Source organism: Squalius cephalus, assembly GCF_949319135.1.
Source record: "Squalius cephalus genome assembly, chromosome: 12".
NCBI lineage: Eukaryota > Metazoa > Chordata > Actinopteri > Cypriniformes > Leuciscidae > Squalius > Squalius cephalus.
The window spans coordinates 22,907,970-22,924,051 of NC_137133.1; the positions used below are offsets into that span (position 1 = coordinate 22,907,970).

Sequence of the window (16,082 nt, forward strand, 5' to 3'; positions counted from 1 at the left end):
TAAATGCATCACTCACCAAAATTGGGGGTGACTATATAATTGTTTTAAATAAGCTATTCATCTAAGCTGTCTATACAAAACATTGTAAATAACCAGTTCAGTTGTAACAAGTAGGCTTTATCATCTGTATAATTTATTTAATGAATCTGTTTGAGATCAAATTAATGCTAGATGTTTTGATATAAATTAAATATCAAACATATAATGTTAGTACATGGCATGACTGTGTTTAATTTCACTCAGTTATTTTGATTTATTTCCAGATTCAATCATAGGCTTGTTCTTACATAGTAGAGCTTGCGCAGTTTTCAAAAATGGTGCTTTAAATCTCTTGACAAACTAAAAGACTTAAATTACATTTGTATGTATTCTAAATAAAAGACACAGGTTGTACTGAATGTCAGCTTGCTTATTTTTGTAAAGATAATGATTTATTGAGTCCACATGCCATGTAAACTTGAAACTATGCTTCAAATCACAGATCGAGAGCTGTCGTTCAAACCACAACTCTGCGATGCTGTTTACAAATGTTGGTTGGAACTAATACTTCAACGTTTGGTAAAAAATAAATAAAAAAATAAAGTAGATTCATTTTATCATTTCATTTTCATTTAAGTAGCTTTTATAAATGTGCAAAGAAAAAAAAAACATTACTGGTGTGAATCTTGAGACAAAACAATGGCATATTTTAAGATTCAAATTTGAGGTTGGTGTCTCTAAAACTATGCCCCCAGTTTCACAGACAACGCTTTCTCAGACGCATGTTTGAGCTGTTTTAACTGAAAACATATTTAAATTATGTATTATCAATTATTATCAATTGTATTACAGTTTTTATATTTGAGCTTGTATACCTTTAAAATATGTGTCTCATTTATTCCCCACCTGGTAAAATGGGGGCTGTCTTAGAACATTTTAAAGAATTATAATGTATAAAGTGGTATAAATAATTGTGGTGTGACTTGACTGTATATAAATTACAGAGCTGATTGAAACATATCCCAATTGCTCTGATCAGATGGTTCCTCACTGCTGTTTTCCAGTCCTTGGGTGGACTGCTACCCTACCCCCCAAATACCCCCGCAGGCAATTTGCATTTCTATGGAGAAGAGCTTCAAAGGACAGCATGTCATAGACACATAGGCCAGACTGTGAAAGTTTTACCTTAGGCCCCGTCCACACTACTGCATTTTCGTTTAAAAACGAAGACTTTTTGCTACGTTTGCACCTCCCGTCCACACTAAAACGGCAAAAACGGAGACCCAAAACGGAGAAGTTTAGAAACGCTGCCGACCCGTTTTTCGTTTTGAATCTCCGGAGGGCGTTTTAGAGTGGACGGGTCAAAACGGAGGACTTTAGAAACGATGACGCAGAGGCTCACGCTCGGCTCTATGATTGGGTGTCACCAGTCATGGAGTATACACAGGTAATATTCAGTACCAGTAAACTTCACCCGCTGGAACAGTTTCTTACAGTAAGAAACTGGCGCGTCTCAGGCGCGGTAAACGCGTGCATGCTAGAAATATAACCGACACCTATTTTTCTTGCGACACGCAAGCGTGTTGGAAGCGTTTTCTGGCAAAATGGAATAGGAAAAGATGTTTATATGTCATTTTGACACAAATACATATTAATAAATGATATTTTGATGTTTGAAAACATTTTTTACAGTCTATGCTTGAAAGTCTCTAGGTTTACACCGGCACGCACATGCCCAGTGTTGGTGAATGGTCACGTGATCCGCGTTTGCAGTCGTTTTAATGTGGACTGAGATCAATTCTAATACGCAGCTAATACGCAGTGTTGTTTTTTTTTTGTGATTCAACACAAGGTACTCTTAAGTAAGTGGTATGAGCTTTCTTTTCAGATGTGCTATACAAGTTAAGTTAAACCAACATAAATATGAATGCCCATGGTAAATGCTACGTCCTATATAACCATTTGATTTACATTAAATGAGAATATTTTTATATTTATTTACATTGTGTGAAATTACTTTTTTTCTTTATTAACTTTATCATTTCTATCTGCCACTGGTATAGGTTTGTGCTCTGTGCTCTATACGTACAGAAAAAAAGTGAGTAATTATAATGTATGTAATAGTAATTGAGGAAAAGGAATTTTTCCTGATCCAACTGATGTTTACAATTTGAACTGAATTTAAAAACAATGGACTATACACTTATTTTGAACTGGCTGTTTGATTTCATTCACAGATAAATTTGCATAACAGAACCAATAGTAATGATGGGTAATTGTGGCTAATCTGTGGGCGTCGGCCCAATCACTGCTCAGATAGCAGCATGTGTATCATCTATTCTATGTTCCTAACTCACACTTCAGTTTTGCCATTTGGAAGACAGCTCCTATACGCGATTGTTTCCTACATTGGAGAGTTATCTTTCTGTTATAGTTTAAAGACTGTATCTACCTCCAAGAACCTCATAAAAAGCGCACTGAGACATTTCTCATCTCAGTTTTTTCTTTCCAAATTAAGAGGTAAGTTGAACATTATATATTTTATGATAATTTGTAAATGCTAATTTTATAAAATATTGATATCCTCTTACAATGTAAATATGCATGTATATTACCGGTAATATTATTGATAATCAGATTGTTGGTAATTTTTTTTTTTTTATTTTATTTTTTTACTACATTTTAAATTGTTACCCACGGTGTCATCTTTTCAATCATTTATTTTCTATGAAATTCTAAAGAGGTATTATTTATTTATTTATTTATTTTGCATATGAAGTAATCCTACATAAAATAATTTTAAATATTTCACAGGAAAATGAGACCCAGAAGAGTTTTTCCTGAAAAAGAAGCTTTGTACTTCATTGCTTCTGGCAAAGATAAAGACACATTTGAGAAACAATTCATGAGTGAAGAGAAAGGTAAGTTACTACATACAATTCTCCCATCAATACTGTATGACTTTGCAAAACTTAAATAAAAGCTAAGTGTGGTCACTAATTAAAGGAATAGTTCACTTAAAAATGAAAATTCTGTCATCATATACTCACTCTCATGTTGTTTCAAACCTGTATGAATTTCTTTCTTCTGCTGAACAGAAAGGAAGATATTTAGAAGAATGTCAGTAACCAGACAGTTTCTGGTCTCATTGACTTCCATAGTATAATTTTTTTCCTACTATGGAAGTCAATGGGATCAGAAACTGTCTGGTTACTGACATTCTTCTAAATATCTTCCTTTCTGTTCAGCAGAAGAAAGAAATTCATACAGGTTTGAAACAACATGAGAGTGAGTATATATGACAGAATTTTCATTTTTAAGTGAACTATTCCTTTAATGTCAAAGGGTTGGGTTTAAAATATGAACCTAGAGAAAGCAGGCTGTTAAAACAAAACACGCAAGAGGGGAAAAAACATGATTGCTTTGACCAGTTAAAGGTGGATTTACATCTGTTTTCCTGCCAGTATTTATGTTATAAGCTGCTGATGTCTCTAAATTAAACACTATTATGTAAATGTGTGAGTGCTCTTGATATTATTTGTAAGTAACTGCCAGTTAGAATGTGAGGGGCCTGTGTAATAATGGAAATGATGAATATTTAGTGTCTGATTTTTTCAGACAGAAAATCTGATTTTTTTTTTTTTATTATTATTATTTTTTTTACACTTTTATAAAGATGTAGATACAGTTGTTTTCGAAGTAACAATACCATTGAAAATAATTTAGACAACCTGAATAACTTCATGAATCTTTTATCATACTATTAATTTACTTGTATTTATACTATTTATTAGGTTTTGGAGTAATTGCCACAAAACACATTGAGCCAGGTGAATTCCTGTTGGAGTATGTTGGAAGACACATCACTGGATCTGAAGGAGAGAACCTGTTCAAAGACTACTCAGCTGAAAATGCAGCATTTTTGTATTTCTACTCCTTTCAGGAACAATCTTACTGGTAAGATTAAATTAATGAATGTTCCAATGAAATATAATACCATTATGACAATTCAAAAGTGTTTTTAAAATATTTCACCACACAGTGTTGATGGCAGTCAAGATACAGAAAGACTAGGACGATTCATAAATGATGACCACATCAAGCCAAACAGCAAAATTAAAATAGTAAGTCTGTCTTTAATGTATTCTTATTCTTTGTTTCAATTACACCTTTTATACAGCCTCATCTTGTAGCATTATTTGACATTATTAAAAACTAGGCGACTTTTCAAATGATGTTTTTGTTGTTTTCATTTGTGTGTTTGTGTGCTTTTGTAACCAATAGATAATGGATGAAAAGAAAAGACCACATCTGTGTGCATTTGCGTTAACAAAAATCAATGCAGGAGAAGAAATTTTATACGACTACGGAGATCCTAACTGCCCATGGAGACAGGTATTTAAACTTCTATTTCTATTTGTTGGTGTCTTATTTTCATTATTTTATCAAGTGGTGAGGAAAACTTGCTAACACTTTACAATAAGGTTAATTGGTTAACATTAGTACTAAATGACCAATACATTTGTTACAGTATTGGTTAATCTTTGTTAATATTAGTTAAAATCCAGCTGTTTCAATGTTTGTGCATGTTACTTCACAGTGTGTTATTAATTTTAACAAATACAACTTATGATTTTAATGATGTATCAGTACATTTTTAAATTAACAATAACCAAAGTTTAATAAATGCTGTTTAAGTGTACAATTTTTACTTTAAAAAAGCAAATTATTGAGGTAACACTTATATAGTTTTTATATGGTAACACAATAAGGTTTCATTTGTTAACATTAGTTAATGTATTAATTTGCATGAACTAAAAGCCATACATTTGGTAAAATATTTATTCATCTTTGTTAGTGTTAGTTAATGATACTCCGGCTGTTCATTGATTGTTCATGTACATTTACAACGTATTACCTAATTGATTTTAATAATGCATTACTAAATGTTGAAAATAACATTAACAAAGTTTAATAAATGCTGTATAAGCGCAGTTCATTATTGGTTTGTTAACTAATGCTAGCTAATGAAACCTTATTGTAAAGTGTTACAAGATTCTCTTATCCTCAACAATACTGCTGTACAATTTTTACCTTTAAAAAAGCTAATTATTTAGGTAACACTTACACAATGAGGTTTCATTTGTTAACATTAGTTAATGTCTTAATTCACATGATCTAAAAGCAACACATTTGGTACAATACTTATTCATCTTTGTTAATGTAAGTTAATTAAACTCCAGCTGTTCATTGCTTGTTCATGTACATTTACAACGCAATAACTAATGTTAATAAATACAACTTTTGATTTTAATAATGCATTACTAAATGTTGAAATTAACATTACATACTATTAAGAAATATTGTAAAAGTGGTGCTCATTATATGTTCATGTTAACTACATTAATGATTGCTTTTAATGTAATTTGTTTCAGAAAACCAGTATTTCCACATTCAGAGAGATCAAGGAAAATATGGTAAATATATATAGAGAGGTCTGTTCCTTCAGCTGAGTTTACTAATAACTATATACACTGTAAAACATTTCTTACATTTCAATATGCTTTTGCTTTTTTGCATTTTACAGGAATCACGATGGAAGAATTCATTTGAAAACTTTGATTTAAAGCCTGGTTTGATGAAAATGGATGACCTTGTTATCAACACAGAAATGAAGATTGCAAATGGATGCAATGCTGCTGAGATTTTCCCAGGAGTCTTCAACAACTGCAAAGTTGCAGTGAAACGAGTTGCCAAACATGTTTCCAAAACTGAATTGGAAATGGCTCATTTCCTGAGTTCAAAAAATTTACAAGCAGAGCACCTTCTGCAACACATTTCAGTGTTGGAAGACACTTACTTTGCCTATTTTGTGTCACCTCTTTGTGAATATAGTCTGATGGAGCTGATTGAAAACAAGGATTTTCCTGAAAGAAAAAGCCTGATAGAGAATCGAAGACTAGAGATCTGCCAGGAGTTACTGCAAGGACTTCAGGAACTGCATTCATATGGAATTTTGCACAGAGACCTGAAGCCTGAAAATATTTTGTTTGGTAAGAGCAGTCTGTGGATTAGCCATAGCTATAATTATCCTGTAATATCAGCAGAAATTTTCATTTAAAATGCATGAGCATATGATAATGTGGATATCATTTTAAGTGTTACATTTTTTGTGAGCATTTTTACTTTTCTACAGATATAAGCAATAAACTGTACATCGCAGACTTTGGAGCAAGCAGAAAACTTGATCTGGCACAAACCACACTGCTCTCTCAAATGGCTGGATCTTTTTCTTGGTCGAGTTATGAAGATGTTGGAGGCATGCAATACAAGTACAAGAAAGAATCAGATATCCAGGTAAGGGTTGAAAATATCATGTTAAAACTTGTTAATTTGTGGGAGGACGCCGGCACACAGAAGTGTTTTTTAATTACACTATATCAAAGTTACTTTAAGATTTAATGTAAAAATAATAATAAAAGGCAAATTATACATTATTTAAAAGGTTTAAGACTCAATCCTAAAAATGTTTTACCTCTGTTTTATTATAAATATCTCATGGTGACTGTAATTTAATTTCTTAATTTGTGTCAAAGGAAAAAATCTGCTATATGGTCATCATGAAAGCATTTGACTACACAATGTTTGGTCTCAATTTATTTTGATGGTCTCTTTAACACATTCTGTTGATTATAAGTAATGTTACAACTACATGTGAACTAATTCTCATTAGAGTACTACAGGAGTATAAGTAGACTAGAGACTAAAATGTAGGTTAGAGTAAAAATAAGTTGACATGTATTATATATTTAGTCAGTATAATGTCTATTGGGGTTTATCACAGTCAAATTTTAGCAGATATTAAGCAGATATAGTCTACTAATACTGTAATTACAGTTGGTTGACATGTAGCTGCACATTTATTTATAGTTAGTAGAATGTTCAAAAGGGACCATCAAAATAAAGTGTTCCCTTTCATAGTCACTACGAGTTACGACGTGACGACGAATAACGTCTCCGTTCCCTACTCAGGGAACCAGGGAACTTACTTAACTGAGACTTTTCCAGCATTCCTCTGGGTTTTTAGTTCAAAAGTGAACACATTTGGAAAAATATTGATGGATTCTCATTATTAATTCACATTTCAGAGTGGAGTTTTATTTATTTATTTATTTATATTTTTATCCTAAATTAATCAATGTAACCAATAAAGAGCAGCGGGTTTCAAACCCTTGGTCGCGTCCAATATTTAAAAAATGGGTTGTCTTGATGATTTAATGAAAATGGACTTACATAAAAATGAAATAAAATTAAATTAAAATAATAATATAAAATAATATTATATAGGCCTAAGGAAATATGCTAAATATATTTTGATTTAAAAAAAAATATTCAATAAATCAATAAAATAAAATACTGCAAAAATATGCAGCTGAGTTAGTTTCATTTTACTCCACAAATAAGGTGATAGAAAGTAAACAAAAAATAAATAAATGGTCATTTCAAAAGTTTGAAAACCACTGGTATAGAGCATTAAAAACTGGTATAGAGCATCCATTCATTAACAAAATAATTATGACCTTGTGCAGAAAGTCAAGAACGTTTACTAAAACAAATACAATTATGATGTTCCATGATTTTCCAATCACAGTGCTGGTTATAACTTAAGTATTGTATTGTACACAGTTACTCATTCCAAATTACATGACACAAATTGCAGTCAGTGATGAAATCTAGATTAATCTAGATTACAATCTAAATACAATTTATTAAATTTATTACAATAATTTACAATATTATTTACAAATAATTTACAATCCTGTAATCTAAATAATTTTAGGTAATGTAATTGGACTACTTTGTGAGTACTTTTGACCCTAACGATTCAATAGGATAATTGTGTACCATATTGATAAAAATACCATGAGAAAGAAAATATATATTTTTTTTTGCTATCAATTTTGTGAAGTGCATTAACTATTATAGCCATTAACTATTATAGCTTTTAGCCTTTATTACAGTATGTAAACTATCCTATCCTCTAAGCCTCATCAGATCACAAAGAGAATGTATTTTAAATACTTGAAAGGCCTTATAAGTTTTGATAACATGGTTTTGATCTAATAAATTGTCTTGGTTTGATGCTGAGAATTTTAACATTGAGCACATTTTTTTGTAAATTTGAACGACAAAAATCGGTGTTGCCTACACCGTTATCCTCTTTTTACAATTTGCACCCTGTTGACTTCAATGGGGCAAGTACTAAACCTGCTTTTAGCCTCTTAACATCCTTCATGTGTCATTACAAGTGCACCAGCCATGTGAGTGATTCCTTCAGAGTGAACACGGGTGAATCTGACTGCAGTAGATGTGAAAGGGTTTGTGCTGGAGCAATCTGTAAATTAATCTGGCCGTTAGAGTTATCATCTGCAGATTTTAAGTTAAACATGGTCAGGTCTGTGGCTTCATTGGGTTTCTGTACTTTAACAAGAACCAATTTCTGTTTTGTCATAAAATATCAATGAGAAAAATATTTTCTAAAAACTTTACAATACACTTAAGCCTATATATTATGTTTCTTAATGATTGTAATTATGATTTTATGACAACAAATTGCGAAGTGTCTTCTTTAACCCTTTCACGTATAGTGGTCACTACAGTGGACAGCTATTAATAAAGCATTTTCTTGAATTTGCATGGGTTTTTATGGCAAAGTTGCACATCAGCCTCATTGGACCCTGGTGCATCATCCTATAAATTGCAACCAAGGGCAAGCCGTTGTGTTTCGATTTTTCTCCCCTCCAAACCAAGATGGCCAAGGGTCAGTCAGACATGCCAAGTTGCTCCGGAATATCCACCCATTCCTTCTATCCTAGGAGACTCAAGCAATATCTAATGAGTCATATCACAGTAAAATTTTCCAAGTTTTGATTTTAGATTGAGAGAAAACTCTGATTAATCACATGTCCACTGTAGTGGACGTCATGCATCAACTGCTATATTTCAGCTACAATTCATAATTATAATGGGAATGTTAAAACTTAAAAACTTGATCTGCAGTGAATTTTTTACTGTAAATAAATGTATTTGTATTATTAGAATGTAATTTTCATTGACATCGAAAAAAGTAATCTGAATTTGTAATGCATGTTACTTGTAATGCGTTTCTTTACTCATAACATCAAAAAGTAATCTGAATACGTAATTCATGTTACTTGTAATGCGTTTATATATTCGTTACATCAAAAAGTAATCTGATTAGGCAATGCACATTACTTGTAGTTAATTACTTGTTAGATCAAAAAGTAATCTGATTAGGTAATGCATGTTACTTGTAACACATTACTTTACTTGTAACATCAAAAAGTAATCTGAATGTGTTATGCATGTTACTTGTAATGCATTACATCCAACACTGATCATTTCAGATGAGATTGAAAAAATGTAATGCTAGGTTTTCTCAGAGGAGGGCTATGATAGAAATGTGCATGTCCATCTTGAACATAATCAGAATTATCAGCTAATAAGGGTAAATCTCCATACTCTGGTGCACTGGAGGGAACATCTGAGTGGGTTCCACAGTTGTGCCTTGACAGTCTGTAGAAAATTCTGATGGAATCACGTCCTCATGTTCTGATATCAAAGATACGCGAAGTGCAACTTGTATGAAGTTGTACGAAGCCTTTCCAATATTTTTAATTTATATTTGTTGTATATATTTTATATTTTCAGTTTCACATGATTTGATATAATTGTTTTGATTAGTTTGTTAAATTCACATACTTTATCTGTTTGATTATTGTCTTATATTTAATACAGTATATCTTCGTTTTTAACCATAACCGCATGCTGTCCACTCAAGTGGACACCTGAAGATCTCTTTGAAAAATTTGTAAAAAATCTTGTTTTTCATGCCCTAAGAGGAATAAAAACACATAGGGAAAAAAAATACTGACTAAGGTTATCATAATTCATGCATGAAAGGGTTAAAATTAGACTACAACTATGCTTCTATTCCAAAAATGTCATGAACAATGAACTTCATGAACATCCCCTATTTAATTTGGGGATGACAATTCTTAGGTTTGGGTTCAAATGGATTAACAGGTTACATGTATGCAGTTACAATACTATTTTAGTATGTGATCAATATGATTTGTAATCAGTTCTGTCAAAAATGCATACATTTGTTCTATGTTCAATTGTTCTGAATGCTAATATTCGAGCAGCTTTCATTTGAGCACAGCAGCATTTTGTCATCATTTTAATCATCTTCATTCATTCTGCAGTTTAGTTGTGACCATTTCTGAAATTTTTGTAAATATTATTTTATTTTGTAGGTAGCAGGATGCTTGGTTCATTATATCCTGACGGATGGGCAACACCCCTATCAGACAACTACACCCTACTCCAAGGATCCAGTTGGGCTATCTCAAAATGTCAGAATGGGTAACTTCACTCTTCAATGTGAAGAAAGATGGACAAGACAAAAATATATTATTAGCAGAATGCTGTCTAATTCAATCGAAGAACGTCCCACCATTGAGGAATGCCTTCAGTCTTTCACATGTACGTTCCAAGACTTACACTTTTCTCTTCACCTCATTAATAAAACTTTGTAGATTTTACAAGAATGTAGAAAAAAAATCCTTAAATTATTGGATATCCTTAACAATTGTTGTGCATTTACAGGTTTCATACACCAGTCGGATTACACTGGAATCACAAACAACTACAGCAATGTGAATGAAAATGAAGTAAGTACTTTTCATTTTCATAAAAAAAAAAAAAAAGTTTAAGACCAAAAAGACAACAGTGATTCTAAAACACAGTATGTGTTTTAGAATCAGCAGGCTCTAGATAGAAAACAAACATGGACATGGATTTCACACACTGTTATTGTTTTACAGGACAGAACCCATACAGCAGATTTCTGTCCCCAAACGTCAGATGAGATGGACATCCTAGAGAGTACCGACAGTGATAAGCCAGAAAGTGTTTGCAGTGATGAGATGGATTCATCTTCTCACACTGAGGAGGACTTATATGAGTCTGAAATGGTAATTAAGGGTTTTATACTTTATAATATATAACATTGTTATTATTTACAAATACATTTCAGTTGTGTGGTTCTTTATTTCAGAACAACACTGAACAACAGGTTTCCTTTTCCCTGGAAATCTCAGAAGAAGAAGAAGACGACACAAAAAAAGCTAAAGGACATGTTGCAGAACGCATCCAAGGAAAACCACTTATGAAGAGTTGGATAGAAATAGATGAAAGTGCCCACGGCTGTAGCTCTCAACAAAATCAAATAAAAGTGAAAATGTCCTCAAACAGTGTACATCAACGCATCTATGACAAGAAGAATTACTGTCTTTACTGTGAGAAGCCTTATCCAAAAATTGCAAGACATCTACAGCAGAAACATTCTGAAAAAGTTGAAGTTGCAAAGGCACTTGCACACAACAGAGGCTCAAACATGCGTACTCTTCTATTAACCAAAGTAAGGAACATGGGAAACTACCACCATAACAGTTCAGTCCTATCCTCTGGGAAAGGACAGATCATACCAAAAAGACAAGCAACTCGTGAGTCAACAGCAATAGACTATCTGCCTTGCAAGTTTTGCTTTGCTATGTATGTCAAAACAGATCTCTGGAGACATCACAAACGTTGCAAATTACAAGACAAAGAAAATATGCCAGTGAAACGAAAAGTTCAGGCAAGTTGTTCTCTGTTGTTGCCAATGGACTCTGACGTTTCTAGTGGACTTAAAAATATTATTGAAGATATGACATATGATACCGTTACTCAAGTGGTGAAATCTGACCCGTTGATTCTGTCACTGGGTGAGAGAATGTTCCTCAAAAACGGAGAAGTTTCACGGCACCGGGCAGACATTAGAAATAAGATGAGAGAACTTGCCAGACTTCTTATAGTGACAAGAACTATTGATAAAGACATTGTTGCTTTGAAGGACTTGATCAACCCAGGAAAGTTCAACACAGTACTTGAGGGAGTAAAAAAGATGACTGGATTTGATTCCTCAACCAACCGATTCTCAGTCCCTTCAACAGCACTGAAACTGCGTCATTCCCTTGTGAAAGTGTCATATATTTTGCAGGGAGAGGCTTTACGTCAAGAGGATGATGCATTGAAGGGAAGAGCAGAGCAATTCAGTAAATTAATTGAACTAGAATGGACAATTCATGTTTCATCTAATGCACTGAAAACTTTGTACCAGAAAAAGTGGAACAGTCCCCAAATGCTGCCTTTAGCAGAAGACATAAAGAAGCTCCATGATCATCTAAAGTGTCTTGAGGAGGTCAACAAAAAAGCACACATTGAACACACATCACAAAGGTCATGGAGTGATCTCTCTCAGGTGACTCTAGCACAGCTAATATTATTCAATCGGCGTCGAGAAGGTGAGGTTTCAAGGATGGAAGTCAAAACATACCTGCAGAGAAACAAACAGATGATTCAGGATGAAATTATGGAGAGCCTTTCACCTTTTGAGAAGAAACTCTGTAAGAATCTCACCAGAGTAGAGGTACGGGGGAAACGAGGCCGCAAAGTACCAGTACTATTTCCCACAAATATAACAGAATCTGTGGAACTTCTAATTAAAACTAGAGAAGATGTTGGGATTTCCCCTAGCAATCCCTACATATTTGCTCGTCCTTTTTATGGATCACAGGAGAGCATCCGTGGTTGTGACTGCTTAAAGCGATTTGCAGAAAGCTGTGGGGCTAAAAACCCAGAAAACATTACATCTACAAAGTTGAGAAAACATGTAGCCACAGTTTCTCAGCTACTTAACCTGCAAACGCATGAACTAGACCAACTAGCAACTTTCATGGGTCACAACATTGAAGTCCATAGGGAGTTTTACAGACTGCCTGAAGAAACCTTACAAGTTGCAAAAGTGAGCAGAATTCTGTTTGCCCTGCAAAGTGGAATAGGCAAATTTAAAGGAAAATCTCTGGAGGACATAACGCCAAACATCAACTGTAAGTAAATTACTTATGTGTATATGTCTTTTGTTTAAACAATTCATAGTGTCCACACTTTGTAAAAATCTACTTTTAGTTTTAAAGAATGTGAATGCTCATTTTGTTACAGTTGAAGGGGGCTCCAGCAACTCAGACACAGAGGATGCTGAATCTGAAAAAAGGATGACAGAGGATGATCATTCGGAAAAAAGGGCTGCCACCTCAATAACGACCGCAGCCTCAAGAGAGGCAGTTCCATTCTTTAGGATTTCACCACTGCCTTTAAATAAAAAGGGTTTGTTATTCCACTTTGCATAAAAAAATTGTATCTACATGAAACATCTTGACATGTATTTTAAGAATTGTCTGTGCTCTTCAGCTTGTAAAATCTACATTATTCAAATTTTGGTTATTCTTTAATTCAATTAATTTGATTTACTTACTTAATTTCTTAATTTATTTTAACAGGAAAGTCCAGAAAGACCTGGTCAGAGAAGGAGAGTAAAATTATTGAACATCATTTCAAGAATTTCCTAAAGGAAATGAAAGTCCCTGGAAAAGTGGATTGTGAAAGATTCTTAAATGAAAACAAGATTTTAATTGGTAATGAAAGAGAATGGAAAGCAGTAAAATACTTTGTGCACAACCGAATAATCACTATCAAGAGAAATTTGTGTCTACAGTATTGAACCTATAGCAATACTGGGACCTTGCATATGGAGTATTGATGTTTTATGTCACAATACTGGGAGCTTGCGTATGGAGTATCGATGTTTTATGTCACAATACTGGGAGCTTGCGTATGGAGTATCGGTGTTTTATGTCACATACTGGGAGCTTGCGTATAGAGTATCAATGTTTTATGTCACAATACTGGGAGCTTGCGTATGGAGTATCAATGTGTCATAACATTGGTAGTTCATGTAAATGGAGCGTCAGTGTGTCATAACATTGGTAGTTCATGTAAATGGAGCGTCAGTGTGTCATAACATTGGTAGTTCATGTAAATGGAGCGTCAGTGTGTCATAACATTGGTAGTTCATGTAAATGGAGCGTCAGTGTGTCATAACATTGAAATGATTGACTATGTCCAAACTATTTGAGTGATCGATCATTTTCTGTCTTTTTTTAAGTTGTTTTAAAAAATCACTATTTTACACGTGCTTTTCGTTAATATATTTCATGGTATTTGTAACTTTTAATATAATTTATTTGGTGTTACCCTTTTATTTATTTAATTATTTATTTTATATAAAGCAAAGCAACTTGTTTCAGAAGCAATATATCGTTGATGTTGTGGTATACATTTAGGCACTCATCACTGAGGGTGGAAAGTCTGCACTACCGCAGGGGGGGCTCTTTTAGTGAGCTTATGAGATTTTCTATGTGATAAACTGAATGGTTTATTATGTGAAAAACCATTTCCGTTGTCAGGAGTGCAGCAAGAGCAAGTAAGAAACCTTCAGTTTAGGAGTGTGTGGACCTTAAATAAACTTTAACTTGATTTCATTCAACATGCTGTAGGTATGCATTTTTTCACTATTTATTCTAATTGCAAGAACTGGTTTATGAGTGTTATTGTGAATAATATTACTACGTCATTACATATTCTGTAAGTCAAAACTCAAACTGAACCAACTGAACATTTGAAATGTGAAAATCAACATAAAACTTTGAGTTTTGACCTCCGGTAGAGGTGGGCATATATTAATTGTTTTAATCTAGATTAATATTGAAATTAATCTAGATTAATCTAGATTAAAATGGTTCATTTAAATTATGCCGAAGACATTCAGAATATGTGTGCTACACAAAACTGGACTATAAAAGTAAGTCTTTGAGAACGGGTTTCTCAAGCCATGTGGCGCATTATACCAGGGGGTCATCTTCTGTTTCCAAAATGCATCATAAACTGCTTGAGAAAGCTGTTCTACTCATAGACTGTAAAAGGTTACTACTGTACTGTTACCGTCCGTAGGCAACATTAGGTAGGCCTATGTTATTATCAACTACTATAGGCTATCAATTTGGGATGGGCGATATGGCCTAAAATCCATATTGTGATATACATTGCAGCCTCTTGTGATAACGATATATATTATTAAAAAAAAAACATTTCAGAAAAGGTTACACAGACCCTGCTAAACAACTGCTAAATGTTTTTTTTGTTTTTTTTAGGGTGCATGTTGTTTTGAGAGCATATATTGTGCAAAACTGTAAGTATACAACATAATTTTGCAGATAAATAAAATTTAAGTACACTAGCTGCAGAGACTTCAGTAGGTCTAATGTTTATTATGGCCTGGAGCTTATGAAACCCCAAATTTAAAATTAGAATATTGTCTAACTGATGTCTTTTCAGTTAAAAAGAAACACAACAATGCTTCTTAAAATCAGGCGCAGACAGAGATTATGTGCTACACCACTAAGATATATTGGGAATAATATGCGCGCGCTGGTATTCAGTGATATGTTTCATTTTGAATTTGAGGTGGTAGAACGGATTAGTCGTGTGTTAATTTACCGAACTGTTACCCCAGACACTCTGTCTATATAGTTTGCTGCTGCTCGTCGGGCGGCTTAAATCCGAACCAAGTCCAAATAATGGATGTTACACGATCTTTTTCACCAGCTTTCACTTTCAGCTGTGTTTACTTAAAGCCCATGTTGCAGGTTAACCACCACTGTCGATTAATGGGTACATAAATCACTCAAGATATGTATATCATTTTTCAAATGTCTCAAAAATAGCCTCAGCCTGTTTTAGAACTATACAGAATGAGTGGAGAGTTGGTGAAGTGTCCTGGCGAGTTGCTATCATTTAACAATGCAGCAATGAGCACTGGAGCTAGTCTACGAGCAGCAGTGCACAATAACGACACTTTTTTTTATCTTTTTTTTTTATGAATAGCACAATAGAGTGAAAAAGCAACGTTTTCTTTATATCTAGTGGCAGTGATCATGACGTTAGTTCAGATAAGTACCGCTAACCTTTGTTATAGTGTCGTAGTACTGGTAAACTTTGTCTTTGTCATCTAGAAATAGAAGGCATCATGCTAGCTATATGGGCGTTTCTAAGCGTTTGTCTCTTCCTCCGGTGCAAAT

General features: G+C 33.5%; 1 protein-coding gene across 2 annotated transcripts; it reads left to right on the forward strand.

The window, feature by feature from the left end:
• Positions 1–667: 667 nt before the first annotated feature.
• LOC307168990 (uncharacterized protein) lies at positions 668–15,194 on the forward strand. 2 transcript variants are annotated; one of them, XM_079889312.1, is made up of 14 exons: positions 668–2,900; positions 3,774–3,936; positions 4,022–4,103; positions 4,264–4,374; positions 5,415–5,474; positions 5,567–6,032; positions 6,176–6,336; positions 10,320–10,548; positions 10,672–10,736; positions 10,890–11,039; positions 11,123–12,995; positions 13,108–13,272; positions 13,446–13,580; positions 15,156–15,194. In XM_079889312.1, exons 1-14 carry the CDS (start codon positions 2,798–2,800, stop codon positions 15,170–15,172), a joined length of 3,780 nt encoding a protein of 1,259 aa, XP_079745438.1. In that variant the 5' UTR covers positions 668–2,797; the 3' UTR covers positions 15,173–15,194. The 2 variants fall into 2 exon arrangements, with proteins under 2 accessions (XP_079745438.1, XP_079745439.1); XM_079889313.1 differs by lacking the exons at positions 668–2,900; positions 15,156–15,194 and having other exon boundaries at positions 3,182–3,936; positions 5,415–5,456; positions 13,446–13,798.
• The last annotated feature ends 888 nt before the right edge of the window (positions 15,195–16,082 follow it).

Bases quoted from the DNA above. Each gene is read 5' to 3' on its own strand.
- LOC307168990 (XM_079889312.1), top strand. From the start codon at position 2,798: ATGAGACCCAGAAGAGTTTTTCCTGAAAAAGAAGCTTTGTACTTCATT. The intron at 4,104-4,263 runs GTAAGTCTGTCT...TGTAACCAATAG, and splicing joins CAAACAGCAAAATTAAAATA to ATAATGGATGAAAAGAAAAG. The intron at 10,737-10,889 runs GTAAGTACTTTT...ATTGTTTTACAG, and splicing joins GCAATGTGAATGAAAATGAA to GACAGAACCCATACAGCAGA.